This window comes from Mixophyes fleayi, chromosome 4, assembly GCF_038048845.1.
Source record: "Mixophyes fleayi isolate aMixFle1 chromosome 4, aMixFle1.hap1, whole genome shotgun sequence".
In the NCBI taxonomy this organism is placed as follows: Eukaryota; Metazoa; Chordata; class Amphibia; order Anura; family Limnodynastidae; genus Mixophyes; species Mixophyes fleayi.
The window spans coordinates 50,323,677-50,351,387 of NC_134405.1; the positions used below are offsets into that span (position 1 = coordinate 50,323,677).

General features: G+C 41.4%; 2 protein-coding genes across 5 annotated transcripts in view; one reads left to right on the forward strand and one right to left on the reverse strand.

Annotated features, from left to right (window-relative positions):
• Positions 1 to 27,711, forward strand: part of LOC142151374 (CD209 antigen-like protein C) — a 45,675-nt gene that overhangs the window by 4,221 nt on the left and 13,743 nt on the right. The window contains exons 2-3 of one of the 3 annotated variants that reach the window (XM_075206948.1): positions 6,842 to 6,902; positions 9,028 to 9,221. Coding sequence is in view for 1 of the 3 variants with exons in the window: in XM_075206947.1 (XP_075063048.1) it covers positions 6,896 to 6,902 (7 nt within the window). In the remaining 2 variants the exon portion in view is untranslated. The remainder of the gene's footprint in view (positions 1 to 6,841; positions 6,903 to 9,027; positions 9,222 to 27,711) is intronic. The other 2 variants (XM_075206947.1, XM_075206949.1) reach the window with 2 other exon arrangements.
• On the reverse strand, positions 1,742 to 27,625 carry LOC142151372 (uncharacterized). 2 transcript variants are annotated; one of them, XM_075206940.1, is made up of 6 exons: positions 27,467 to 27,625; positions 20,348 to 20,500; positions 9,794 to 9,892; positions 7,608 to 7,670; positions 3,201 to 3,263; positions 1,742 to 3,108 (listed from the first exon to the last, which is right to left on the reverse strand). In XM_075206940.1, exons 1-6 carry the CDS (start codon positions 27,600 to 27,602, stop codon positions 2,684 to 2,686), a joined length of 939 nt encoding a protein of 312 aa, XP_075063041.1. In that variant the 5' UTR covers positions 27,603 to 27,625; the 3' UTR covers positions 1,742 to 2,683. The 2 variants fall into 2 exon arrangements, with proteins under 2 accessions (XP_075063041.1, XP_075063042.1); XM_075206941.1 differs by lacking the exon at positions 3,201 to 3,263.

The window sequence follows — 27,711 nt, forward strand, 5'->3', positions numbered from 1 at the left end:
CTTGTCTGCCGCCTGTCCTGACCTTGGCTTTGGATACTGACCACATTTTCTATCTGCCAACTGCCTTGACCTTGGCTCTGCATACTGACCACACTTTCTGTCTGCCACCTTCCCTGTCATTGAATCTGGATAATGGCCCTGCCAACTGCCCATACCTTGTTTTTGGATACTATCCATGCTTCCTGTATGCTCCCTGCCCTTATAATGACTTTAGATATGGGCTGTGCTTCTTACTGCTCTCCATCTGCTGGGACCCTGACTAGGAACCACCTGCTGCGCTGCATCTGGACTACAGTCAGTGAGTCTGACATTTCTTTCCTTTCTAACTGTGTCTCCAATATACTTACTTCTGCTGCTGGTGTCATGAAGTCATTCTGCAGGTAAAATACTACTAATTCGTGTTGAAGTCCTGAGTAGAGCAGAGCCCCGGTGAGCATATTGAGCTCTAAAGGATAAGGGGCTGTTAGAGGTCAACACTACAATCAATTTGGATCTAGTACATTATCCCAGTTCAGCTCCCTGCCCTCACACATACTTTATAGTATAACAACTTACACTGTAGCATTACAGCACTTTACACAAATAAGTACTAGGGGATTCATCGCACAAAGACTCATTCACATCTATATCCTAACGGGGCTATAATCACTATTCCTGGATCACTGATCCTGCTGATGGAAGCAATCATTTTCACTCCTCCACCAGCAAGGTATGGGGGACTAACGCCGTTAGTCATACTCACAAAGTCTGCGGAGTTTTGCAGTTGCTATCTACAGTTCCTTCCAGCAATCTTAGACCAGTCTAGGTACCGAAACTCCTAGTCAGCACTGTCCAAAGTAGAAGACACTGTGACTAACATTCTGCTTGAAAAAAGTCTTACTGGAATTTATGTGGCTGGTGCCGATTGTGAGATTCTACTTACAGGACTGGAGAAGTATAAACAGTTTCTGCATATTTAAGTGGACTGAATATCCGAGCTGCGATCAGAATATTAAACACACTACTGGGTGCTGAACAGATTTGATACAGTATTTAATGTCTGTCCTCACAGGAAGTTATTTATGTGTTACCCCAACCAATGGTAGACATTGTGTCAGGATATTGATTATCATTTTATAGATGTTTAAGGTTTATAAATAAATGTATTAATTTTATTGTATTTATCTGCTTTGGTGATTATTTGAATTTTAGACTGCTTTCAGCTCTCACCTTTTTTCTTTGTTTGACTGCCTGTTTATGGTGGTCACTCCCCCTTGGTTGAGCAGCGAGAACAGCCTACTAATTTGAATATTTGTTCTACTACATTGGTTTTTGTGAGATATAATTTTGAGGATAAAAATTGAATGAATTTATTGGACATACAGAGCTAGATTTACTAAGCTGCGGGTTTGAAAAAGTAGGGATGTTGCCTATAGCAACTAATTAGATTCTAGCTTTCATTTATTTAGTACCTTCCACAAAATGACAGCTAGAATCTGATTGGTTGCCATAGGCAACATCCCCACTTTCTCAAACCCGCAGCTTAGTAAATCTAGCCCATAGTGCGCCATCAGGGAGGTGTGTGTGTTTAATACCTTTCTCCCAACACTGCCTGCATTGGGCCCTCCTCATTGAGATTGAGTTGCCGTCCCTCATACATACAAGTGTAAAAAGATATTGTGAAAGCTGGCAGGAAAAACTATCAATTTCAGGCAATTTCTGGCATTTTGGGGACATACAATACTACTCACACAGAACTTTACATTATGACACTTTATTGTGTTTTTTTTTGTAATGACTAGACTTTATTTTATAAAAATTCCTCAATGAGATAATGTTTTATAATTATTGGTACATGATTAAGGAAATTCACAAACCATTGAAGTTACTGTGTTTAAAACAAAGAATAGCATAATGGGTGATAAATACATGCATCTGAGAACTTGACAAGCAACACAGAAGATAAATATATTGTAACTCTATATAATTCAAGTGTTAAAGTAGATTATACAAGTATAGTTATACAGCTGATACTGACCTCCCAGTTAACCGAAAAGTACACTGAGGGGCTGATGCAGACCGGGAGATACACCAGTTTACGTAGCGTATCTAGTGTGAAATCGATCTGCGCACGCCTAGAAAGTCTACTCTTAGGCCTGACAGTAACAAGGGGAAGAGAGACGGGGAGGTAAGGGGCGTTCTAACGTTGGCAGTGTACAGTTTACATAAATGAGGCTCAAACAGTTCTGCAGAGACACATATACAGCTGTTTGGAGGCATATCTTCTGCACCTACTATAGGGTGCAAACACTCACCGATGGTGACGACTTGTCATAAACCCAGCGCATATTCTACTGATGCGGAAGAAGTCGTATCTCAGGGTGTGTACAACTCTGCATATGGGTGGAACGTTTTATTCTTTTTTTTATTTTTATTTTTAAGTAATTTACTCTCATTTTGCAACCAACTCTGCATCAGTCCCTAAATGTGAAGTTTTGATAGTTAGCAACCAACATAAGATGAAGACTACAGTAATGGAAAATGACTGCACCTTGCATTTTTTTTTTCAAATAATATATAATAAAAATGACCATTGCATGAAACAACACATATTTTAAAAATGACTAATATAAGATTAGTTTTGTGTAATATTTTGTGCATTTAAATTCAGGAAGGATATGTCATTTTGGTCTTGGTTTTTAGATTAAACACAGGACTGAGCACAGGCTCCCCCATCTTGCAGCTTCCCCTCAAGGCTTTTAGCTCTCCAGCGACTCCAGGTCCCTGTACCCCCATAAAGTGTAGCTCTCTTCCTTTGGCTATTCCCATAGTTGAAGTAGAGACTCTCTCCTTTAACGCCAAGTAAAGTCTCATTCGTGCATACCCAGCTCAGGGCCCCTTCAGTATCACACTGAAAAAGCAACAATGGTTTCATAGATAAAGGTTTCCCTTCCACCCCCACGCATTTTCCCTCATTTGTGCTCATGAGTCTGCCTCCTGGGAGCCAACGGAAGAACTGAGCATAGGAATCTGGAGAGCAATCAGAGGCAGTAAGTTCCAGATAGGAGGAGGAGGACGAGCACACCTCTACACACTTTTTGTGTTCCTCGTTAAATATGAAGAAGGATCCTGTAGTGATAAAGTAAAGAAGGTGTTTGGTAAGATAAAACATAGCTATAGAGTTTATATAGCAGTACTGGTAGAAATAATTACTTATATACCCATAAATGGTAAGTTCCTTTGCTCCTTTCTTAATGATGCTAATTCCAATCTCATTGCAGAATCTGCAAAAGATACACAAAGCTACTGTAGCACAACTTACAGGGGCACAAGCATAGAAATGATTAGAAGCGCAAAACATAACAACCTAAGTACTAGCACCATGCAGAACCTCATTGTTTTTTTACTGCTGGAAGTTCCGTTAGTTTTGTATTCATTTATTAATTCACATCATTAGTGGACTATCCCTAATTAGTGGGTTATGCCAGGAATTATCACCAGTATATTCTGAGTGGGCTATGCCTAATAGGTTGTGTTGTGAGTGGGATCTCACATTGACCAAAAGTATCTCCTAGAGCAGTGGTTGCCAAAACCGGTCCTCAAGAGCCACCAACAGTTCATGTTTTCAGGATTTCTTTAATCATGCATATGTGGGTTCATCTATTTGGGTGGTTCAGTATCTATGCCACCAGTTTCTACAAATCATGTTCATGTTGATGGCTCTTGAGGACTGGGTTTAAGTACCTCTCTCCTTGAGGGATGTCCCTAGTGGGTATTTAAGTGACACAAATGACCAACAGTATTTCCGAGATGGATATCATCTAGTGGGTAATGAGTATATGTAATAGTATACAGTTACTTTATGCTATTGTAACATTTATTCGACTGCTACTTCTTTATTAATACGCAACTTTGATACTGTTATACCTGCATGTATTTATCATTGTGATGTTATTAACATAATAAGAAAGATGTTTAGATGTCATAATCCACTGCCTTGTTTTGTGGAACTGTCAGCAATGTGTCCCCCACCACTATGATGATGAAGTAGGGGGAATCGCCCCTGCAGTGCTTTGTTACATGTGACAGAGGTTACAACCACTAGTGGCCAGTTGGATGCAGGTGGTGATGCTTCAGTACCAGTGGGAGCTGCAGGAGAAACAGAGCAGGAAATGCTGAAGTAAGTGATTTCTGGGGACATCCAGAGTATGTCACATCCAAGGCATATTGAATTATTACATCTTGTTTTTGCTTATCACTAATAAATATTGTTGCCCTTATTACTTCTTAGGCTTGTTACTTGGCATGTCACATTGAGCTTATTGCTTGATATCTTATATCATGTTGGAAATATGACTATTGGGCTGTATATGGTGGCATATGGATGGTCTATCATGGGCCTGAAGCTATTATTCTCAGTATTGATCTGTATATGTTAGGCGTTCATATTCTATGCATAACACTTCTTTCTTTAACCATATCATGTGTGCTATGTATTTACTCTTTCACTGCACACTGCATTGTAACACATAGAACAGATCAGGAGCATAATTAGAAATTTGCAGGCCCCATAGCAACATTTTTAAGGGCCACCCTAAGTGTATAGAGAGGGACATATCTTGCTGAGACGTCAGCTGCTTCCGCTGCCAAAGGAGGTGCATCTAGTGTTGCTATAGGGGCATCCAAGGGTCATATCTAGTATCACTTGTATAGTAATACTTCCCCCCACTTGTATAATGCTCTTCTTCCTCTCCCCCCTGCTTGTATGGTGATCCCCTTCCCCTACTTGAATTATGATCTCCTTCCACTCTCATGTATAATATGCTTCATTCTTTGCTTGTATTATATCAGGGCTATAATCAGATTGGATGCATCAGGTTGGCTGCTTTTGGCGTCTTCTAAGTTGGCTGCTCTGTGTCTGAACATGGCTGTCTCCATATGGCTTTTCTATTGCCTTGCTTCTATTATGCAGTCACTTGTATTATGCTCCTCTTGTCCTCCCCCTCTTGCATGATGCTCTCCCTACTCTACTCCGCTTGTATTATATTCCCCACCTCTCACTTGACTTTCACAGCTGCCTGCACCAGGTCTCCCTCTTTGGGATTGAGAAGCAAAACTTTCTACCTACAACATAATTAGTGGTAAATGCATCCGGCAGAAAACTTAATAAACTTTATAATAGATTTTGGATTTAGACACCTACAAACTATCAGGTTTTAGGATAATATTAATGTAGTCAAATGTATAAGTTTAAAATAAAAGCTTCTGAGTGTCTAGCGCTTCACTCTGGCATGCAGCCTCTCATATGTAAATGGAATACTACCATATATTCGTATATAGATAACAAAAATACAATGTGTTACATACATGAAGCGCTTCTTTGCTTTGCACTTGATATTTTCCCACAAAACATAGATGGTATCCAATTGTAGAAATCTCTATATGGAAAAATACAACCTCACATAGTGTATTACAGTATAAACCATATGGGAATCAATATGGGATAAGTGTGTAGTTATATAGGGATCCACCATCCAGACACCGTGTGAACACCGCTGCTGTCATTCTCACCGTCAAGTCCTCCACATAAAACCAACGCGTTTCAACTTCAAACTGAAGTCTTTATCAAGGTGTAATTACACCTTGATAAAGACTTCAGTTTGAAGTTGAAACGCGTTGGTTTAATGTGGAGGACTTGACGGTGAGATTGACAGCAGCGGGAGTTGTGAAGTTCGTGAGAGGGGCTTCTGTTTGTGATTACATGCTGTTTGACACGCTGTTTGACATCTGTTTTCCGGTAAAGTTCCTCTATTTTGTTGTTGAGATTCAGTTTATTAAAAGATAAAGCACCAGATCGTTTTTTCTTTTTATATATCTTCATTCCTGGTGACGAGGGAAATAGAGGTGACATCGGCGAACATATTCGCATTGGGATTACTGTGTTGATGGAGTTTTGTGATATGAGGAGGCCATCCTAGGATTTCAATACACAGCACTAATTGGAGTTACATCTTGTGAGTTTAAACCCCTAGGGGGCGATACGACGGTGTTCACACGGTGTCTGGATGGTGGATCCCTATATAACTACACACTTATCCCATATTGATTCCCATATGGTTTATACTGTAATACACTATGTGAGGCTGTATTTTTCCATATAGAGATTTCTACAATTGGATACCATCTATGTTTTGTGGGAAAATATCAAGTGCAAAGCAAGGAAGCGCTTCATGTATGTAACACATAGTATTTTTGAAATGTATAAGTTTGTTTAATAACTTTTAAAATATGTAGCGGGGATTGTTAATGCAAAGATGCATGTTTGTCCAGATGACCAGTCAACTATGTTTTATTGCACAGCTCCACATATTAGGTTTTAATTTGTAGATACAAAGGATAAAAGCTTTGGTACCTCCAAGGGCAGACCTGTCATTTATAGTGGAAATACATGAAAACAATACTCTTCATAATCCATTTTTCAGGAGACTTCTGCACAGATTTGTAACCAGTGGAATTAGGCATATGGTACGTGTCATCAATAGATACCAGTCTAATAAGAAGGCATGAAAATATTGTATAACCTCCCCCCCAGGGGACCCATATAACATATCCATGTTTATATGCATATCTGAGGATAATCATTTCCTGTTTAATGGACATATCATAAATCTACTATGTTTTAGGAGAGAGTTAAATTATGTATAGAACGTATTACTTTGAACAAAAGGGCAATAAAATCAGTTGTAAACTAGATTAGAATACCAACAATCCTCTGGTCTTGAAGTTACAAAAGACGAGGGCAAAGAAGAGAATGTTTAAAAACTAAGAAATTATTTTAAGAATTATCAGTTTTGCAGGTCAGTCTGCTATTTGAGGAACAGTACAGCTTATAACTTTCCCCCAAGCAGCAGATTACATGAATCGTAGGTTAATGTATGGTCTCTGTTTTTAATCCTGTTACACTTTAAGAAAATGTTTTTGCATTTATATTTTCTGTATGTCAATTTGTTATCATCATTTTTATTTAGTATGAATGGTGTCACTTTTTGACATAAAAACCTCCATTAAATAATGTTCTGTCTTTGTATTCTTAATAAGTCATGTGCTAGATAGGCTTGGTTTTTTGATGCTACATTTAAGGCAGTGGATTGTTTGGTTTACAGCAATTCTTAATAAATTAGGTTGTAATTCCAGTTTAGGATCAGACAGGGAGTAACTCGAGACTTTTTAAATGTGTTAGCTCTTGAATTTAATGGTGGAAGATCTTTGGGTTTAACAGTGAGTGTTAGTGTGAGATATAATTTAGGGGAATTTAGTCATTCTTAGACAGACCATGTGGTTTTGTTTTGATTAACCCTTTCACACCCACATGTCACTCATGCTCAGATGGGTCATTCTGTGACATGAGACATATCTACATAATAACTAACATAGGTAATCATTCATGTTTTTATACAATTTTGTGCATTAAAAATGCTGGAAGGCTACTCCATTTTGTTTCTTAGATTAAATATGAGGAATGAATTCATAGAAATAAAATGAAGAAGGTCTTTGATAAAATAGCATAATATTACCTATACATTTTATATAACAATGCTTGTAGAAAATAGAAATAATTATTCATATACCCAGAATTGTCCAATTTTTCTGCTCCTCTCTTAATGATGCAATTTCCATTTTTGTGGCAGAATCTGCAAAACATACAAGCGCTATTACATCACTACTTACAGGGACACAAGCATAAAAAATATTAAAGATGCACAATATATGTCAACCTAAAACTAGCTTAAGAACCTGATAGTTCTTCTACTGAAAGTTCCATTAGCTTTTGTATTAATTTATTAATTTGCTCCCCGAGTAAGAGAGAGCTGACAGCACATCCTTGGTGGATTATCATTAGTTAGTAATGAGTCTAGTATATCAGAAGCAATCATCAGTGTATTTTGGATAGGCTCTCCATAATGTGCAGTGACAGTGGTGCATCTGAGGTACTAGCCGAACATGCATAATGGGCTCCCACTCCGCAGGCAAGTCTACATGTCAAATATACGTGCTGCGGTCCTCCCACACAAACTTCTCCGTCAGCCCTGAGTCGCATTATGCCCCACACCACCTCTTGTCATATTTTGGGGCTCATTTAGAGGTTGATGAGCTCAAAATGTATATGGGGAAAAGACATACGGAAAAAAGTTTTATCGTGCATATGTTGAGTCGGACATGTCTCAGGATGCACCCAGCTCAAAATCAGTAGCCAACCAGGCATACATCAGGAGCAACAAGTGAGTTTACTTACGGAGAATGTTTTCAGTTTTTACATGCTCCAAATACAAATTCAATTAACACAAGTATATCAGTTTCCCCATTAAATATAAAATGTGAATCTTCTTTCCTGCAGTAGTCCAAGCTAGCGCTGTTGTTATTCATCATCATCACTGAATATTGTTATACTTACTGTACTTTGTCTATGCACACCTGTCCTGCCTGCCTGCCTTTATTCTGTCTCTCCGGCCATAATGAGATGTAAAGCAAAAGTCTATATATGTATACATATTTCTGGTGCACATGCACAACGCATATGTTTAACTATAAATGCGTCCAATTATGTCCCCAACCCGCCCTCCCATTGTCACATATTTCCCCCCACTCTCCCCTTATCAAATACATCCCCCACCCTCTCACCCCTTGTAATATATGACCTCCAATATCCCTTGCTTAGACACACAAACAGACATACATAGATAGATAAATAAATTATATACAGTATGTGTCTGTGACAATGGGAGGAAGGCTGGGGATCATATGTGACAATAGGAGAATTGTGAGGAGGATAAATGGACAGATGCCCTCCACACAGGGCCAGTGAAACATGGTAAGCGGGGTAAACAAATTATAAAAGAGGAGAGTGCAAACTTTTTTTTTTTCAGGGGGGAGCCAGACATGCTAGCACTGGCCCTGCCTCCACATTCTCCCTTTGTCACATATGCGTCCCCATCAATATCCCGTTTGTCACGTATGGCACAAACCTTCACTTCTCTCTGCCACACACAGGTTCCTACCTGCTGTTATGTGCTGTGGAGAAGGGCTCTGGTCTTTTTCACTACAACTGCTGCCTTTGGGAAAGAGCTCTGTTAGGAGAGCCGGTGACTCCGACTGATGTCAGCGGCGCTCTGCACAAACTTCCCCACAACTTGGATCAGCAGTGTTCTAATTAGTGCAGTGTACCCTGGACCCTCCTCTACAAGGTACTATTGCAGGGAAAAAGCTGGTGGAGGAGAGAAGACCGACGCCCCACCACCCACCATGCACACTACCCTAGCCAATTAAGCAGTGTCCCCCAATTTCACTGAGCCCACATTGATAATCTGCCACTGGGAGTCTAGTGCCGTCTCAGAAGTGACTACCAGTAGTTTTTGGGCAGGCTGTCCCTAGGTTGTGAGTGGAATCTTACTACGTCCGAAATTATTTCCAAGAGATGTATCTCTAGTTAGTATTTAGTCAGATCACGGACGTGACCATAAATATATCCTGGGAGGACAACCCCTAGTGGGTAATGAATATATGACATGGTATACAGTTATGCTATTGTAACATATGTACTGCTGATAACGCTTATTATACAACAGTTGGACTTTGCTTAACTATTATATCTGCATGAATTTATTATTGTTGTAATTTACTGTCCTGCTTGCTGGAATTGTCCATTTGTGGATCCTTCCACAAACATTGTCTCTTCTTGAACCTTGCCATTTTACAGCTTTGTCCTCCGTTTTGATTAGCAATGACTATTTCTGTACAGATAGAGATTTATACTCACATTTGGACATAAAATAACCGAAGACGCTGAGAATTAGGATCAGCACTAGAATAAACACAGCAGACACAGCAATCAAAACTTGGCGCCTCTGATGACAGCCTATAAGAGAAGACAGTATTGTTATTGATGGGTGACAATCTTTACGGCCAGTCCAGTGTTTATTATGATGGAACACAGTAATCAGAGTAGACTTGTGATAGGACCATTTCGCATTTGTTTGCGACATAAAGATGCACCTTGATGAACCGCACATGCGCACAACTTCCATGTTTGGAATTGCATATATCTTGCACTTGTGTGTCCTTGAATAAGCAAATCAGGGGCATAAATGGGCAAATGCACTATATAAAGATCATGCAAATACAAAATAAACACACCCTTTTGAGTTGCATCTTATTTTGAGTTACACAAATGTTGAAACCCGTTAAATATGAGACGTGAATTTTGCTACTATTTAAACTACGTGCACGTTTTAGAGTTAATGATTCTGATTGTTGTATATTTGCTCCAGATGCATTTATATGGTAGAGTTAAGGTTGTACGTATCGTAAGATGCGTGCAACTCAGCTCTAGTATAGTAATGCATGTTATATATCTTAATTTTAATATTAGATGTATTCTTTGTAAAACAAATAAAAAGGTAGGGCCTGATTTGTCTTCAAACGCAATGTGAATGCAACTTGCATGTAAAAAAACACATGTAAGAAGCAGATCTCAAGATACGTTTCCATTTGAATCTAGGTATAAGTACTTCTGCCTATACGTTATTTGCTGTATATTAACAGGCAGAACACAGTGCAGGACACACACATACATATGTGCAACATAAAGTCCCATCAGAACGCATGCAAAAAAAAATATTTTTCTCTAGATTTACAAATCTTAATACTAGTTAATGCGTACTATACATAACATGTATTTTTATAGTTCCTCTTATTTGCAAACACATGTTCTGGCACACACACATATACACATCACTATCAATCACCACTTACACCTGCCCTGTAGCTGGTGCAAGTGATATGAATAAAAAACACGTACTTAAGAGATGCCCTGAACTTGAATTGCGCGCATCTGCATTGGCACGCCCTTGGCATGCCCTTACTGTACATTGCCTACATCCATCCACCCATTCCCGCCTACGTTCGACCCTTCAAGGTGTAGACAGTTGGAGGTGTAAGTTGTGTTTGAACATGAATTGCAGGCACTTGCGTTCACTGGTGTTAGCCTTTTTCTGGCTCATGCACAGAGCTTTTTGACGCAAGATATGTCCTGCAGATGAATCATCCCATAGTCCAGTGGTTCCCAAACTTTTGCAGTTTACGGCACCCTTACAGTCTCCATAATTTTTTCAAAATAATTACAGAGCAGTTCCGTTTTATAACTAGTGGGGTCAAAATAGCGTAATAAGTATTTAGGTCAGGACAGAAATACTTAGTAAGTTGTTTGCAAAAATAATATACATAAATCCAAGGGAAAAGAATATTTTTATATATTGTTTTCAATTATATTTCTGTCAAAGAATAATTTACAGCTAATATTCAGAGGAATAAGATCAAACTAAATAAAATAACAACATGTACAATAATCATCACACTGTGTTTCCCTTCATCCTCACACTCTGTGCCCTTTCATCCACACACTCTGTGCCCTCCGTCATCCTCACAATGTGTGCCCCTTCATTAACACACTCTGTGCCCTTTCATCCACACACTCTGTGCCCTCCTTCATGCCCCCTTCATCCACACACTCTGTGCCTTCCTTCATCCACACACTCAGTGCCCTCCTTCATCCACACACTCAGTGCCCTCCTTCATCCACACACTCTGTGCCCTCCTTATCCTCACTCTGCCCCTCTTCATCCTCACTCTGCGCCTCTTCATCCTCACTCGGCGCCTCTTCATCCTCACTCGGCGCCTCTTCATCCTCCTCACTCTGCCCCCTCCTTCATTCTTTTGCCCCACCATTGCTGTTTTCTATCACTATTTTCCTTCGGTTTCTTTACCTACCAAACCTGGCCTTCTTTCTTCTATTTCTTCTGTCTTCTTACCAATCCGGCGGCGCCCGGGACCCAGCATCCTCTCTCCTGCTGTTTCTCACTGAATGTCGGGCGTGAGGATGTCACACCCGACATTCAGTGAGAAGCGAGGAGGGAGGAGGATGCTGGGTCCCGGGCGCTGCCGGATTAGTAAATTTTTTTTCCCTAGCCACGGCACGCTTGTGACAGCGACGCGGCACCCCTGGGAGCCACTGCGCACACTTTGGCAACTGCTGCCATAGTCTATTCTGATGCACAGCCACATGTCTTCCTCATCAAATATGTAGACACACACCTTGTAATATCTATTGAAAACTTGTAATGTGTAAAATTCTATTGCTAATGCTATGTGTTTGCTGAATTTGGCCTTTTGTTAATAGGTTATATGCCTTGACCATTATGGGGCTGAAACAGATTGGGACACATCAGTTTGCATAGCATATCTTGCGTGAAATCTCTCCTCGTATGCCCACAAAGTGAGCGCACACATATGCTCCTATGTATACTTGTGTACTTCTGGTACTCACACTTGTGCCTGGAGAGAAGGGACAGGGGGAAGCAAGGAGCATGCATACACAGGCCGAGTACATGAAAGGCATGTTCACACAACTACGATTCATGCAGATCTGCAGAAACACGCATATATGCCTCTTAGGAGGTGTATGTTTTGCACCTAGTATAGATGCAAGCATGTGCTGTTGATGATGATTTATCATATACCAGGTGCATATGCTGCTGATGCAGTGCTAGACGCATCTCAAGTATGTGTACGGCTCTGCACATTAGGGATGAGCGCACTCGGATTTCTGAAATCCGAGCCCACCCGAACGTTGCGGATCCGAGTCGGATCCGAGACAGATCCGGGTATTGGCGCCAAATTCAAAAGTGAAACTGAGGCTCTGACTCATAATCCCGTTGTCGGATCTCGCGATACTCGGATCCTATAAATTCCCCGCTAGTCGCCGCCATCTTCACTCGGGCATTGATCAGGGTAGAGGGAGGGTGTGTTAGGTGGTCCTCTGTGCTGTTTAGTTCTGTGCTGTTTAGTTCTGTGCTGTTTAGTTCTGTGCTGTTTAGTGCTGTGCTGTTTAGTGCTGTGCTGTGCTGTGCTGTGCTGTGCTGTGCTGTTTAGTGCTGTGCTGTGCTGTGCTGTGCTGTGCTGTGTTCTGCAGTATCAGTCCAGTGGTGCTGTGTGCTGTGCTCTGTCCTTCTGAGGTCAGTGGTGCTGCTGGGTCCTGTGCTGTGTCCTGTTCAGTCCAGTGGTGCTGTGTCCTGTGCTCTGTGCTTCTAAGGGCATAGTTATTTCCCCAATATTCCCCTGTGTTTAAAAAAATAAAAAAAAGTTTTTTTAAAAAATACCAAAAACTACTTTAATATTTTTTAATTACCACAAAATTTTCACAACCAATCCTGCAGTATAAGCCCATTGGTACTGCAATATTACCAAGTTCACACATTCAGCAGTAAAAGTCCAGTGGTACTGCAATATTACAAAGTTTACACATTCTGCAGTATCAGTCCAGTGGTGCTGTGTCCTGTGCTCTGTCCTGCTGAGTTCCGTAGTGCTGCTGGGTCCTGTGCCGTGTCCTGTTCAGTCCAGTGGTGCTGTGTCCTGTGCTCTGTGCTTCTAAGGGCATAGTTATTTCCCCATTATTCCCAAGTTTTTAAAAAATAAAAAAAAAGTAAAAAATAATAAAAAATTTAAAAAAAAAAAAATATATAATAATTATAACCAAATTTGCAAAACCAATCCAGCATTATAAGTCCATTGGTACTGCAATATTACCAAGTTCACACATTCTGCAGTATCAGTCCAGTGGTGCTGTGTCCTGTGCTCTGTCCTGCTGAGTTCCGTAGTGCTGCTGGGTCCTGTGCCGTGTCCTGTTCAGTCCAGTGGTGCTGTGTCCTGTGCTCTGTGCTTCTAAGGGCATAGTTATTTCCCCACTATTCCCAAGTTTTTTAAAAATAAAAAAAAAGTAAAAAAAAAAAAAAAATTAAAAAAAAAAAAAAATATAATAATTATAACCAAATTTGCAAAACCAATCCAGCAGTATAAGTCCATTGGTACTGCAATATTACCAAGTTCACACATTCTGCAGTATCTTGTGCTACATATAATGGAGACCAAAAATTTGGAGGATAAAGTAGGGAAAGATCAAGACCCACTTCCTCCTAATGCTGAAGCTGCTGCCACTAGTCATGACATAGACGATGAAATGCCATCAACGTCGTCTTCCAAGCCCGATGCCCAATCTCGTAGTACCGGGCATGTAAAATCCAAAAAGCCCAAGTTAAGAAAAAGTAGCAAAAAGAGAAACTTAAAATCATCTGAGAAACGTAAAGTTGCCAATATGCCATTTACGACACGGAGTGGCAAGGAACGGCTTAGGCCCTGGCCCGTGTTCATGACTAGTGGTTCAGCTTCACCCACGGATCTTAGCCCTCCTCCTCCTCCCCCCCCCTACAAAAAATTGAAGAGAGTTATGCTGTCAGCAACAAAACAGCAAACAACTCTGCCTTCTAAAGAGAAATGATCACAAATCCCCAAGGCGAGTCCAAGGGTGTTGGTGGTTGTCAAGCCTGACCTTCCCATCACTGTACGGGAAGAGGTGGCTCGGGAGGAGGCTATTGATGATGTAGCTGGCGCTGTGGAGGAACTTGATGATGAGGATGGTGATGTGGTTATTGTAAATGAGGCACCAGGGGGGGAAACAGCTGATGTCCATGGGATGAAAAAGCCCATCGTCATGCCTGGTCAGAAGACCAAAAAATGCACCTCTTCGGTCTGGAGTTATTTTTATCCAAATCCAGACAACCAATGTATGGCAATATGTAGCTTATGTAAAGCTCAAATAAGCAGGGGTAAGGATCTTGCCCACCTAGGAACATCCTCCCTTATACGTCACCTGAATAACCTTCATAGTTCAGTGGTTAGTTCAGGAACTGGGGCTAGGACCCTCATCGGTACAGGGACACCTAAATCCCGTGGTCCAGTTGGATACACACCAGCAACACCCTCCTCGTCAACTTCCTCCACAATCTCCATCAGATTCAGTCCTGCAGCCCAAGTCAGCAGCCAGACTGAGTCCTCCTCAATACGGGATTCATCCGAGGAATCCTGCAGCGGTACGCCTACTACTGCCACTGCTGCTGTTGCTGCTGTTAGTCGGTCATCTTCCCAGAGGGGAAGTCGTAAGACCGCTAAGTCTTTCACCAAACAATTGACCGTCCAACAGTCGTTTGCCATGACCACCAAATACGATAGTAGTCACCCTATTGCAAAGCGTATAACTGCGGCTGTAACTGCAATGTTGGTGTTAGACGTGCGCCCGGTGTCCGCCATCAGTGGAGTGGGATTTAGAGGGTTGATGGAGGTATTGTGTCCCCGGTACCAAATCCCCTCGAGATTCCACTTCACTAGGCAGGCGATACCAAAAATGTACAGAGAAGTACGATCAAGTGTCCTCAGTGCTCTTAAAAATGCGGTTGTACCCACTGTCCACTTAACCACGGACATGTGGACAAGTGGTTCTGGGCAAACGAAGGACTATATGACTGTGACAGCCCACTGGGTAGATGCATCCCCTTCCGCAGCAACAGCAACAGCTGCATCAGTAGCAGCATCTACAAAATGGCTGCTCATGCAAAGGCAGGCAACATTGTGCATTACAGGCTTTAATAAGAGGCACAACGCTGACAACATATTAGAGAAAATGAGGGAAATTATCTCCCAGTGGCTTACCCCACTTAGACTCTCATGGGGATTTGTGGTGTCAGACAATGCCAGTAACATTGTGCGGGCATTAAATATGGGCAATTTCCAGCACGTCCCATGTTTTGCCCACACCATTAATTTGGTGGTGCAGCATTACCTCAAGAGTGACAGGGGTGTGCAGGAGATGCTTGCGGTGGCCCGCAAAATTGCTGGACACTTTCGGCATTCAGCCAGTGCCTACCGCAGACTAGAGGCACATCAAAAAAGCTTGAACCTGCCCTGCCATCACCTCAAACAAGAGGTTGTGACGCGCTGGAACTCCACCCTCTATATGCTGCAGAGGATGGAGGAGCAGCAAAAGGCCATTCAGGCCTACACAGCCACCTACGACATAGGCAAAGGAGTGGGGATGCGCCTGAGTCAAGCGCAGTGGAGACTGATTTCCGTGTTGTGCAAGGTTCTGCAGCCATTTGAACTTGCCACACGAGAAGTCAGTTCCGACACTGCCAGCTTGAGTCAGGTCATTCCCCTGATCAGGCTGTTGCAGAAGCAGCTGGAGAAAGTGAGGGAGGAGCTGGTAAGCCATTGCGATTACAGCAAGCATGTAGCTCTTGTGGATGTAGCCCTTCGTACGCTTTGCCAGGATCCGAGGGTGGTCACTCTTTTAAAGTCAGAGGAATACATTCTGGCCACCGTGCTCGATCCTCGGTTTAAAGCGTATGTTGTGTCTCTGTTTCCGGCGGACACAAATCTACAGCGGTGCAAAGACCTGCTGGTCAGGAGATTGTCCTCTGAAGAGGACCGTGACATGCCAACAGCTCCACCCTCATTTTCTTCCACATCTATGGCTGCGAGGAAAAAGCTCAGTTTTCCCAAAAGAGGCACTGGCGGGGATGCTGATAACATCTGGTCCGGACTGAAGGACCTGCCAACCATTGCAGACATGTCTACTCTCGCTGCATTGGATGCTGTCACAATAGAAAAAATTGTGGATGATTACTTTGCTGACACCATCCAAGTAGACATGTCAGACAGTCCATATTGTTACTGGCAGGAAAAAAAGGCAGTTTGGAAGCCCCTGTACAAACTGGCTCTATTTTACCTGAGTTGTCCCCCCTCCAGTGTGTACTCGGAAAGAGTTTTTAGTGCAGCGGGGAACCTGGTCAGTGAGCGGCGAAGGAGGTTGCTTCCTCACAACGTTGAAAAAATGATGTTTATAAAAATGAATAATCAATTCCTCAATGAAGTACAGCACTGCCCTCCAGATACTACAGAGGGACCTGTGGTTGTGGAGTCCAGCGGGGACGAATTGATAATGTGTGATGAGGAGGAAGTAGACACTGTAGGGGGAGAGGAATCAGAGGTTGAGGATGAGGACGACATCTTGCCTCAGTAGAGCCTGTTTAGTCTGTACAGGGAGAGATGAATAGCTTTTTTGGTGTGGGGGCCCAAACAAACCAATCATTTCAGTCAAAGTTGTTTGGTAGGCCCTGTCGCTGAAATGATTGGTTTGTTAAAGTGTGCATGTCCTATTTCAACAACAGACCTCTCAACTGCAGCTCATCCCTCCTCTGCGGGGATAATGTCTCCTGTGCTCTGACACGTCACTCTGTGTACTCTCAGCCTCAGGATCTGACACTACAGCTACCATGCCTCTTGTAGCAGCCCTCACTCCAGGGCCTCTTCCATGTGCAGTGTCCCCCTCTCTCTTGGGTTCACTATAGTGGCATGGAGTTCTCCCCCTCATCCAGGGCACACATTCCTTGCCCTGGCTCAGTCACCATGCTCAGACTTCCAGGCAATGCTGGGGGAGCCTGGGAGCTTCCACCCCAGGTCCCCAGCTACAACTCTCCTCTCCTGTGTCTTCTCTCTCTTTCTGACACTTTAAAGATCGTGCCTTTAAATGAAAAAGTCAGTCTTCATTGCACGACTATGTGCAAGTGCAACAGGGACATTTTTTTGGGTTTACAAAGTCAAACAATAACACTACGACCCTGTCTGTCTGGGGTCTGTCAATGACGAATTGTCTGGAGCATGTTTGGAGGAGGTATTGTGGCCCCGGTATCAAATTGGGTACCGGGGCCACCCCACTATGCAGTCCAGATACTTGTTTGGTGGAATTCCGACACGTGGAGGGTTTTTAAATTATATTGTGGCCTCGGTACCAAATTGTGTACCGGGGCCACCACACTACGCAGTCAAGATAGATAGATGCGTATTGCGTATCATAGATAAAGTACATTCAGTGGTGTGGGGCAAATTGAAAAATATTCCAAATGCACTGACATTATCAAAAACAAGAGGTTGTCACACGCTAAAACTCCAACATGTATATGATGGAGAGGATGGAGGAGCAGCCGTATGTGTAGTGTAATGCAGATCTGTTGAAGGTTTTTTATATATTTTATTGTGGTGCCCAGTGCCCACTCCTCTACGCAGTCCAGATACATTTATTGGTGCGAATCATAAAAGTTCAGGGTTTTTAATATATATTGTGGTGACCCACTCCTCTACGCAGTCCAGGTACATTTATTGGTGCGAATCATAAAAGTTCAGGGTTTTTAATATATATTGTGGTGACCCACTCCTCTACGCAGTCCAGGTACATTTATTGGTGCGAATCATAAAAGTTCAGGGTTTTTAATAGATATTGTGGTGACCCACTCCTCTACGCAGTCCAGGTACATTTATTGGTGCGAATCATAAAAGTTCAGGGTTTTTAATATATATTGTGGTGACCCACTCCTCTACGCAGTCCAGGTACATTTATTGGTGCGATTCATAAAAGTTCAGGGTTTTTAATATATATTGTGGTGACCCACTCCTCTACGCAGTCCAGGTACATTTATTGGTGCGAATCATAAAAGTTCAGGGTTTTTAATAGATATTGTGGTGACCCACTCCTCTACGCAGTCCAGGTACAATTATTGGTGCGAATCATAAAAGTTCAGGGTTTTTAATATATATTGTGGTGACCCACTCCTCTACGCAGTCCAGGTACATTTATTGGTGCGAATCATAAAAGTTCAGGGTTTTTAATATATATTGTGGTGACCCACTCCTCTACGCAGTCCAGGTACATTTATTGGTGCGAATCATAAAAGTTCAGGGTTTTTAATAGATATTGTGGTGACCCACTCCTCTACGCAGTCCAGGTACATTTATTGGTGCGAATCATAAAAGTTCAGGGTTTTTAATATATATTGTGGTGACCCACTCCTCTACGCAGTCCAGGTACATTTATTGGTGCGATTCATAAAAGTTCAGGGTTTTTAATATATATTGTGGTGACCCACTCCTCTACGCAGTCCAGGTACATTTATTGGTGCGAATCATAAAAGTTCAGGGTTTTTAATAGATATTGTGGTGACCCACTCCTCTACGCAGTCCAGGTACATTTATTGGTGCGAATCATAAAAGTTCAGGGTTTTTAATATATATTGTGGTGACCCACTCCTCTACGCAGTCCAGAAAGATACCTTGTTGCAACGTTTTGGACTAATAACTATATTGTGAGGTGTTCACAATACACTGTAAATTAGTGGAAATGCTTGTTATTGAATGTTATTGAGGTTAATAATAGCCTAGGAGTGAAAATAAGCCCAAAAACTTGATTTTTAAACTTTTTATGTTTTTTTCAAAAAAAATCCGAATCCAATACCTTAAATCCGAACCGAGACCTTTCGTCAAGTGTTTTGCGAGACAAATCCGAACCTCAAAAATAACGAAAATCCGGATCCAAAACACGAGACCTCAAAAGTCGCCGGTGCACATCCCTACTGCACATGGGCAGAAAGTGCTCGTTTTCCAAGCTCTTTTTTTTTAGGTTACTCCCATTTTGTAACTCTGCATCAGCCCTGATACGTTACACCCTTAAAGTGGCTGATTTAACATTCTGTGTAAGGTTCAATAATATTGAGACTATAAAAACATAGCATTATTTCTTGGTTCAAATCAGGAAGAAAAAAAGGCCAGTTTTGGATATCACAGTAAGCCTGTGCTCTACACCATTTGCCTTGCTGTCACCTGTCTCAGGGAACAACGAAAGTCGGCAAAAGGGATTGTGTCTGACAGGCAAGATAGCTCAAACCGCATGACATAGGAAATAAATCACCTCCACTAAATTCCTTAAGAGTTCAGCCTACATCAGCATCGGACCCCAGCAACTAGAGAGGACCGACCCAATGCTGAATAGCACTGGACCTCTCTTGGTTCCCCTGGCCATTGGATACCAGAGTTAAATTGTCAAAATACAAAGCACCTTCTTATGTAAGTGCCAAAAACTTGCAGATTTGAATAGCCGCACTTGCATACATTGACTTTTTGAGTGTACGTGGTGTGTAAAAATGTAAAGATGCACTACGCAAACAAGCGTACATCTCACTCTAAATCAGGTCCACTGTAACTCCACACAAACTTAAAATTCAGTTTTGGGTAAAGTTCCATAATATATAATACTAGATGCAACTTTTGTTTAGGATGGACCAGTGATGCTCTCTGCTACTGACGCAGGTCTTTTTAAAACTGACAGTGGTGTTGCAATGCCCTCTCTCGTTTACATCCTATTTTCATGAGTCCACAGAGAAGAGGCATCAACAACACTGTTTGAATCAGGCAAACGGCAGTAAAAGTGAGGAGTGCATCGTATTACAGGCCTTTGGCTGGATCTGGAGAAATCCAGTTTTGTAGTACAACGTTTTGTGTTCTTCTTTAAACATATGTCTTGTAAGGCTCTATAGCTAAACTCAATGAAAACAACCGTTATGTAAAAATACAATAGACAAGAGAGACAAAGATGTACTTCTTTGTGGTGGCTCTCGGCTCCAGTGTAGGGTCGTCTCTTCCACGCTGCTACCAGTTGAGGACAATCTCCACCGGTTCTCAGAGTCCAACTTCTCACTGCCCCGCACCGGTTCATATATACTCTCCTCCTGCAGATATATGTTACTGTGTTCTGAGGAAACAAGAGGAACAGTTATTCAGAGCTACTTTGTTTTATGTAATCCCTTCATAAAATACTATCTACAAAAAAATAGGTAAGTACTTAGGTTGCAGATAGAAAATAAAAATGTTCTGAAGAGTAATTTCGCATGTGCACCAGATGCTATCAGGTATTTATTCCAATCAGTAAAGATTATTTTATTTATAAAATATTTAATCAGGAAGAAATATATTGTCACCTCTGGTTTTCAAATATGTCCTGGATACATCAAATACAATCGTGACCTGGTTACGGACAAAAGACATTACAGTGTTCTCCCCAGCACCTTTTTCCCGGGTGCTCCACCCAGCTGTTTTTACTTGCCACCCGGCTCTTGGAGCCCAACAAAGTCCTATTATAATATAATAAACCATTGATTCTCCTATTATAACAGGCACTATGTGAGCACTACAGACAGCAGTGTGTCCTGACAGGTGTGAGCAATAATCCCCAACATTTTATTTATTATTGCAAAGTATTACAACTACCCCCACCCGGCGACTTCTTAATGCCACCCGGCTGGCAAAACTTTCCGTGGAGAACACTGCATTACAACCTCAAACCTTATAGATCCAAGTGACAGATGTTTTGAAAAATCTTAGACAGGCAGTAGTTATAAGTGATTCAGATAGGTTGTTCCAGAAATGGGAAGCTTCATAGGAGAAGGCAGAACGGACAGATACGGTATTGAAATTAGCAACCATTAGCAGACTTCTGGAAGTAGATCTTAGTTGATAATTGCTGTATAGGTATTTGGGTAATTTGTTCAAACAGCTTTTGACTTATATCTGATAATAGTATAGCATTTGAATTTGTTCAAATAGAGCATCTGAATTGTGGGAACAGTTATGCGTCGCCAATAAAGAAGTATCACCCCACCCCCCCATTCCCCCACACACACAAAGCATGCATTGAATACACTGTCAATAGCATTGTTGTCAGAGAGCACTGTATTATTCTTATTGTTACTAGTGACTAGAGTGGGGTACTCAGCACAGTTAACAAAGGTTAAGCCTGTCTGGCATTCTTTCTCGTCTGGAAGAATGCCAGTTATTCCTGGGTTTATTGTAAAGCACCCTAGCAGGTACCTACAGTAGCTATTATACACTACAGAACTTTGAGTTATAGTGGTCAGCTACATCAGACCAGAGGTCCTAATCAAGCCGGATTCACCACTTGATGGAAAATCTATCCAGGGGTTATCATCAGGGGGATACCACCACTTAATGTCATGCACTGGGATTGAGCTCCTTTGTGAGAGTTTGCTTGTCACAGACTTTTGCGGAGCCCGAACATTAGCTACATGATTAATGTGGTTCCCACTACACCATTTTCAGAAAGATAAGTACCACAAATCCCGATCCTGGCGTGGGACAGCTTGGAGGCACTTCATTCCTCCAGGACTGTGGTAACCAGTGGATCTTTAGAACGACGACGTCTGGGGCAAGAAGACAGATAGTTGGCAGGTCTGTCTGGTGACCACATTACTGAATCGTGATTAGCAGAAGCACTGCCCCTACCTGTCTCCATATATCCATACCCAAGTGTGTACCTGCTATAACCGCATTGAAATTTGGAGTGGATGACTGCTAAACATAGAAAAAGAAAAATCATAATACCCTTTGAAATAGAACTAGCAAGACGGCAAACCAGGTGACCAATGCTCTCAACTCTCAGTTTTGTTTCCATTTGTGTTGTATTATGACATACTGTGTATGTCAAGTGCTTTGATAAAGCAAAATATAGCTACTTTGGTCATTGTAGGATTTCAATAAATGCTATTTTATTTACGAGATTTTTGCCTGAGTGAGGATACTTTCCCACGAGACTATACTTGGGCTGGTAGTGAGTAATATTATACCCAAATAAGTACCAAACAGGTGCCGAGTCGTGGTGCAAGCAAGAGGTGTGTCAGATCCCGTGTCGTGACACTAGCTGTAGAGGGTGAAATCCCATTTTGTTTTTATAGACACCAATTATACTTCATTTTTATATTTTTTTCTACTTTTACTTGAGTTATAAGATCATTACATGAAGGCTCTAGGTTGTGTGTGTGTGTGAGGAACTTCTGGTGGGAGGAATTGTCTGAGATAGTTATGCAGTGGAAACAAATAGTCTATTGACTTCAAAGATAAGCCAAAGACATATACATTGTATAAATAGTTGCTTAATCAATCATAACCCACCATAATTTTTTACTTATGTGTTGTGTTCACATCTTTACACAATAAACGTGGGGAATAAATGTGGGGTGAAACTACTCACACTATAATCATTGCACTGGGGCGCAGAGATTACATCACTTCCCCATCTGTGTTCAGCAATATAAGTGTGAGCCCTGCTAGCTCCTTATTGGACGCGAGCAATGACCAATGCCTACTGTGCAAATCTCATGACACAGGAATGCTAATAGGGAAATTGGTTGCGATTAATGAGGAAGCGGTGGATAGGGCAAAGAGGGAAGACACAGCCAAGCAAGAAGGAGGCTACAGGTGAGTATATATATTTTACTGCGCATTACCATTAGCGCTAGGTATATTACTATTACAGTAGTAATATGGCAGTAATAGGCATAGCACTAATAGTAATACCTAGTATGGGTAAAATATGTTCTCCTAGACTATTGCAGCAAGTGCTATGGTTGATTTTCTCTCCGCTGTTGCTTGTTTTGTTTATTTTGTGTCATTGTTCTCAGTGCTAATGTGCTCAGGTGTAGTGAGTTCCCAGCAAACTCCAGAAATATCTTAGTACACTAGAGGTTTTTGTAGCCTGGGCCATAACAAGGCTCAGAGCTAAGGGGGCACAACTCTTGCCAGCTTTATGAGGAATGACCAACCCCCCAGGTAAACAATAATGCAGTATGTGCCACAGAGCAGCACCGCATAGCTGTACTTGCCCAGTGACAGAGAGATGGTACTATGAGGAAGACACCTGACTCTTGGCTCCCTGCAGTGTTGCTAAAAAATTGCATCAAGACATTTTCAGCAGAGAGAAGCAAGCAAGCAAACAAGAAGAAGCAGGAGGATGGCACAGCAAGAAGAAGCAGGAGGATGGCACAGCAAGAAGAAGCAGGAGGATGGCACAGCAAGAAGAAGCAGGAGGATGGCACAGCAAGAAGAAGCAGTCAACAAGCAGAGAAAAGAGCTAATTAAATTAGTGCATGGACAGGAGATGGGGCTGGAGAGATCATAGGGGCAGGGGAGGAGGCCTAGATTGTTCATTTACTGCCTAAATTTCAAGGAGTTGAATAGTACCTATCGCTCTTGGCAAACAGGTCCCCATCAATCCAGGATCCAACCAAGAGATAATTGAGCTTAAGACACCATCAGCAACACTAGGCAGTCAAAGCTACAAGAACACGTAGGATAGTGAGAGTAAGCTCATCCCCTCCGCTGAGAGGAAGCATTTACTCCCACTAAGATGCACGGGGGAGGGGAGCACCATTGTTTTCTCTTGACTGGGGTGCTAAACTTTCTAGTTATGGCTCTGTCTGGAGCATTGTCCCTGTTTCCAGCTTTACTTTGGATTTTTGAATATATGTCTTGTCTAAAGCTTATTCTAGTTCTGGTCTGTGGCCTTTGAGCTCTCTGATTCTGTTTAGTATTTGTGTAGTCTGTGTTTGTCCACCTGTTAGTACTATCTGTCTTGTGTATCTTGTTTTACTTTCTCATTATTTACACTTTTTGCACTTTGTTCATGCATTGTTTCTACATTATCTTCTCTTGATCTGGGTCCTGTCATCCCCATCTTACCCTGCTATAGTCACAAAGTTTTCAATGCTATCCAAGTAAGGGGACATCTTAGTAGACAAGGATAGTCCCAAGGGAAGAGGTGGCTGCGATAGGCCCACAAGCGTTAGCCCAGGAACTTTGTTTTCCGGCAGTGGATTCATCATCATTTATTGTCAACTCCATTACTATCCCCATTATATTATACCTGTCTCATTTTTGTCTATTATTCTTTGTGTGGAATCTCTCCTATTTATATTGGCATCAACTCCTAGTGTTGAAACCTGCCTGACTGACTACTTGTTTCGATTTTGACAATATGCTTTATGACTGCCAGCTTCAGACTCCCGACTCTGCCCTGTCTGACTATTTTCTTGACCTCTACCCTTGTCTGCCTTTGCTGGGTCTAAAAGTCCTTTTTCAGAGGTGGAACTACAGACACTTCAGCATGTGCTGGTCCTGCTCATGCATCGGTTCCTGTTCTGCTCTTCTAAGAGATGAGCATAGGCCTTGGGAGGGTGGACCGTCCGCCATCATTGGGTTCTACCTCAGACTTTGCTATGAGGCCTGGCAATGCTATGTTCCACCCCTGTTAAAGGCATGGGCTATTTTCTATGTTCTGTACAGGGTGGGAGATGTTAACAAGATTCAAATAATTTGCACACAGACTCAAACAGTTTGTGCAAAACAGATTGTGCATGAAGGCCAGTGCCACAGTTTTTGTGCAAAACAGATTGTGCATGAAGGCCAGTGCCAATAGTACTATGAAGATAGAACTATAACTGTGGAGTGCTGAGACTCTTTATGTGCGTCTCAGGGAGATCACACATTCTAACCAGCTGCACAAAACAATAATGAAATAGAATATGGCATATTGCATTCATGGTTGGATATTTACACAAACTGATAGGGGCAGGTTACAACGGAAATAGATGCGCATTAATACCATTACGGTTATTTCAACACTGATTTTTGCTCGTAGCTCTGTGAGCCGCGAGCAGAAATCTGCGTTAAAATTACCATAGTAACGGTAATAATGCACACCTCACATTGTTCTAAAGAACAACACAGGGAATTAAATCTGCCCCATAGTGTTCATGCAATGTTTATGTACTGTTACCAATATAATATGGACCACTTATCACTAGATTGCATTTATTGACTATATATAAATGATTCAATATATGTCCTGAAGAGAAAATTATATGCCCGTTAAACATCTCCTTTTGAAGATAGTTCCTGCCATGCGATTCCATTTTCCCTGTTGTCCATTATCCCTATGTTTATGATCAGCTGATCGTTACACATTATTGGCATATTATCTGCATGGAGTTTGTATGTTCTCCCCATGTTTGAGTGTGTTTCCTCTCTGTATAGAGTTGCCTTTCATAAGGGGCAGATCGTATTTACAAAAGTTTGTGGGGTTGTTGTAACAAATCCATTTTTTCTATATGAGATTGTAAGTGGTTGTAGAAAGGTCCTCACTCCATTTGTTGAGTGAGTGGAGATATCACTTCATGTTATTACACCATCTTGTCTGTTTCCAATTGTGTTACTGGCATATATGATTTCCCTTCGCAACCCTATGGGGTGTGAGGGTAAATCTGGTTTAGCGGTATCTGGAAGGAGGCGGTCGCGCATATCCGTGATCCAGGAAGGTAACTGAATATGCCTCTGAGAGTTACATCCAGCAACGAGAAATAGGGAAGTGCTACTGTGCAGGTTTTCACACATACTGTATAGAGACTGATAATAAGAGTTATACACATTTTGATCTCAGTCTGATTTAACAGAATAATGGCATTTACAAATAGGTTTATTTGCACCAAAGTAGTGCAAATTAAATATGGCCTTTATGAAGTCTCTATCTCCGCTCTCTGTAACTCAATTCAATATCTTCTACGCATGATGAAAGCATTTTTTTGCAATTTGCACATCGAACCTTGCAGACAATTACAAGTAGATTGCTAAGACCTTGGGCAAAATGAGGCTGTGATTTCCCTTATTCAGCGATTTTCTCTGCGTGTTTGAACCCGCTGATGTATGAAAGTGCGAGTTGATAGTAAATCGGCAGTAAAGTGATGTAACCAAAGTTGACATGCTTCAAATCGCTGTCCCTATGTTTGGGCGCTCTATGAATACAAGTCGCCATATGTGTGAAGCATCGATTTTACAATCTCGCACAAAAATCGCCAGAATCAACACGCTGCTGGCCAATGTTAACATAACAGGAGGCACAATACAAGTTTTAATTATGAGGATAATCATGATTTCTTGTTTAGAGGAGCAAAAATGATTATTAATTGTCTTACGGGGGACAAATTATTTTATGCATAAAGTAGTGTGCCAAATTACATTAATAATTAGTGTAAGGGAATTTATTTTATTTTAATATATTATTGTGGCATACTATTTCATTACCAGTGGGGCAATCATTTTTTTTTTATGATGTGGAAACACTTAATATCTCCAGATGGGGATACCATTTAAAGTGAATACTTGTTGCACTACAAGTGGCAGCATGCACATGGGCACAAGGGATCTGTTTGCTACTCTCCTCTATCCAAAGCAGCGTGTTCATTCTGGTGATTTTCACAGTGTTCTTGGAAGAGTTTGACTAAACAGACGACGGGATAGATGTTTTAAAATCTGCAAAAATCGCCGGAGATTGGATTTTGGAATCTCAAAATCGCAGGTTAACATATATGGCGACTTTGCACATAAAATCGACGGCGATCTCGAACGTTTTGCAACCATTTAAAATTGTTGAAAAAATATTGCACTTTGATACATTTGCCCCCTGATCTACTTTTCATTCTGTGACCATATAAAAGCACACAGAAATCCGAGGTGTCTTCTAATATCTCTAATCATTTATAATTGACGGCGTTTCATTTCTTATACTACAAGTTTTCCTAATGAACTCTGAACTCACCGATTATAAACAGACACATCAGAGCTCACTGTTTATACAGATATTATTTACTGGCATTTATAACTATATTAACATCACTCGTGTATTATAGGCTGATAATGAAAACAAGTGATTGATTATTAGCTATGGTTATTCGCTGTGTAAATTTACATCAGTAATGCCAAATAAAAGTCCCCTAAGTCTTAGAGAAGTGACAAAGGCGATAATATATTACTATCTATATTAATGATAACCGCCTCCCCTCTTAATTGTGTTTTAGTCAAATTGTATAATTACCTGATGGGCTTCTTTTCAGGGGAAGTTCTCCATGTCGAGCTGGGACAACGTAATCCACATTACCATACATGTTACAGTACCGCCAATGTACATAGCAATGTGAGAGAGGATTAAGCACAGACAAATTACATTGCATACAAGAAATAGCTAGATGGTGTCTAAAATGCATGCTGTGTATGATTATACATTTGTTGATCATGTTTGTGTTATTGATAAGGTGCAGAGGAAGAGATAGGGACAATGTG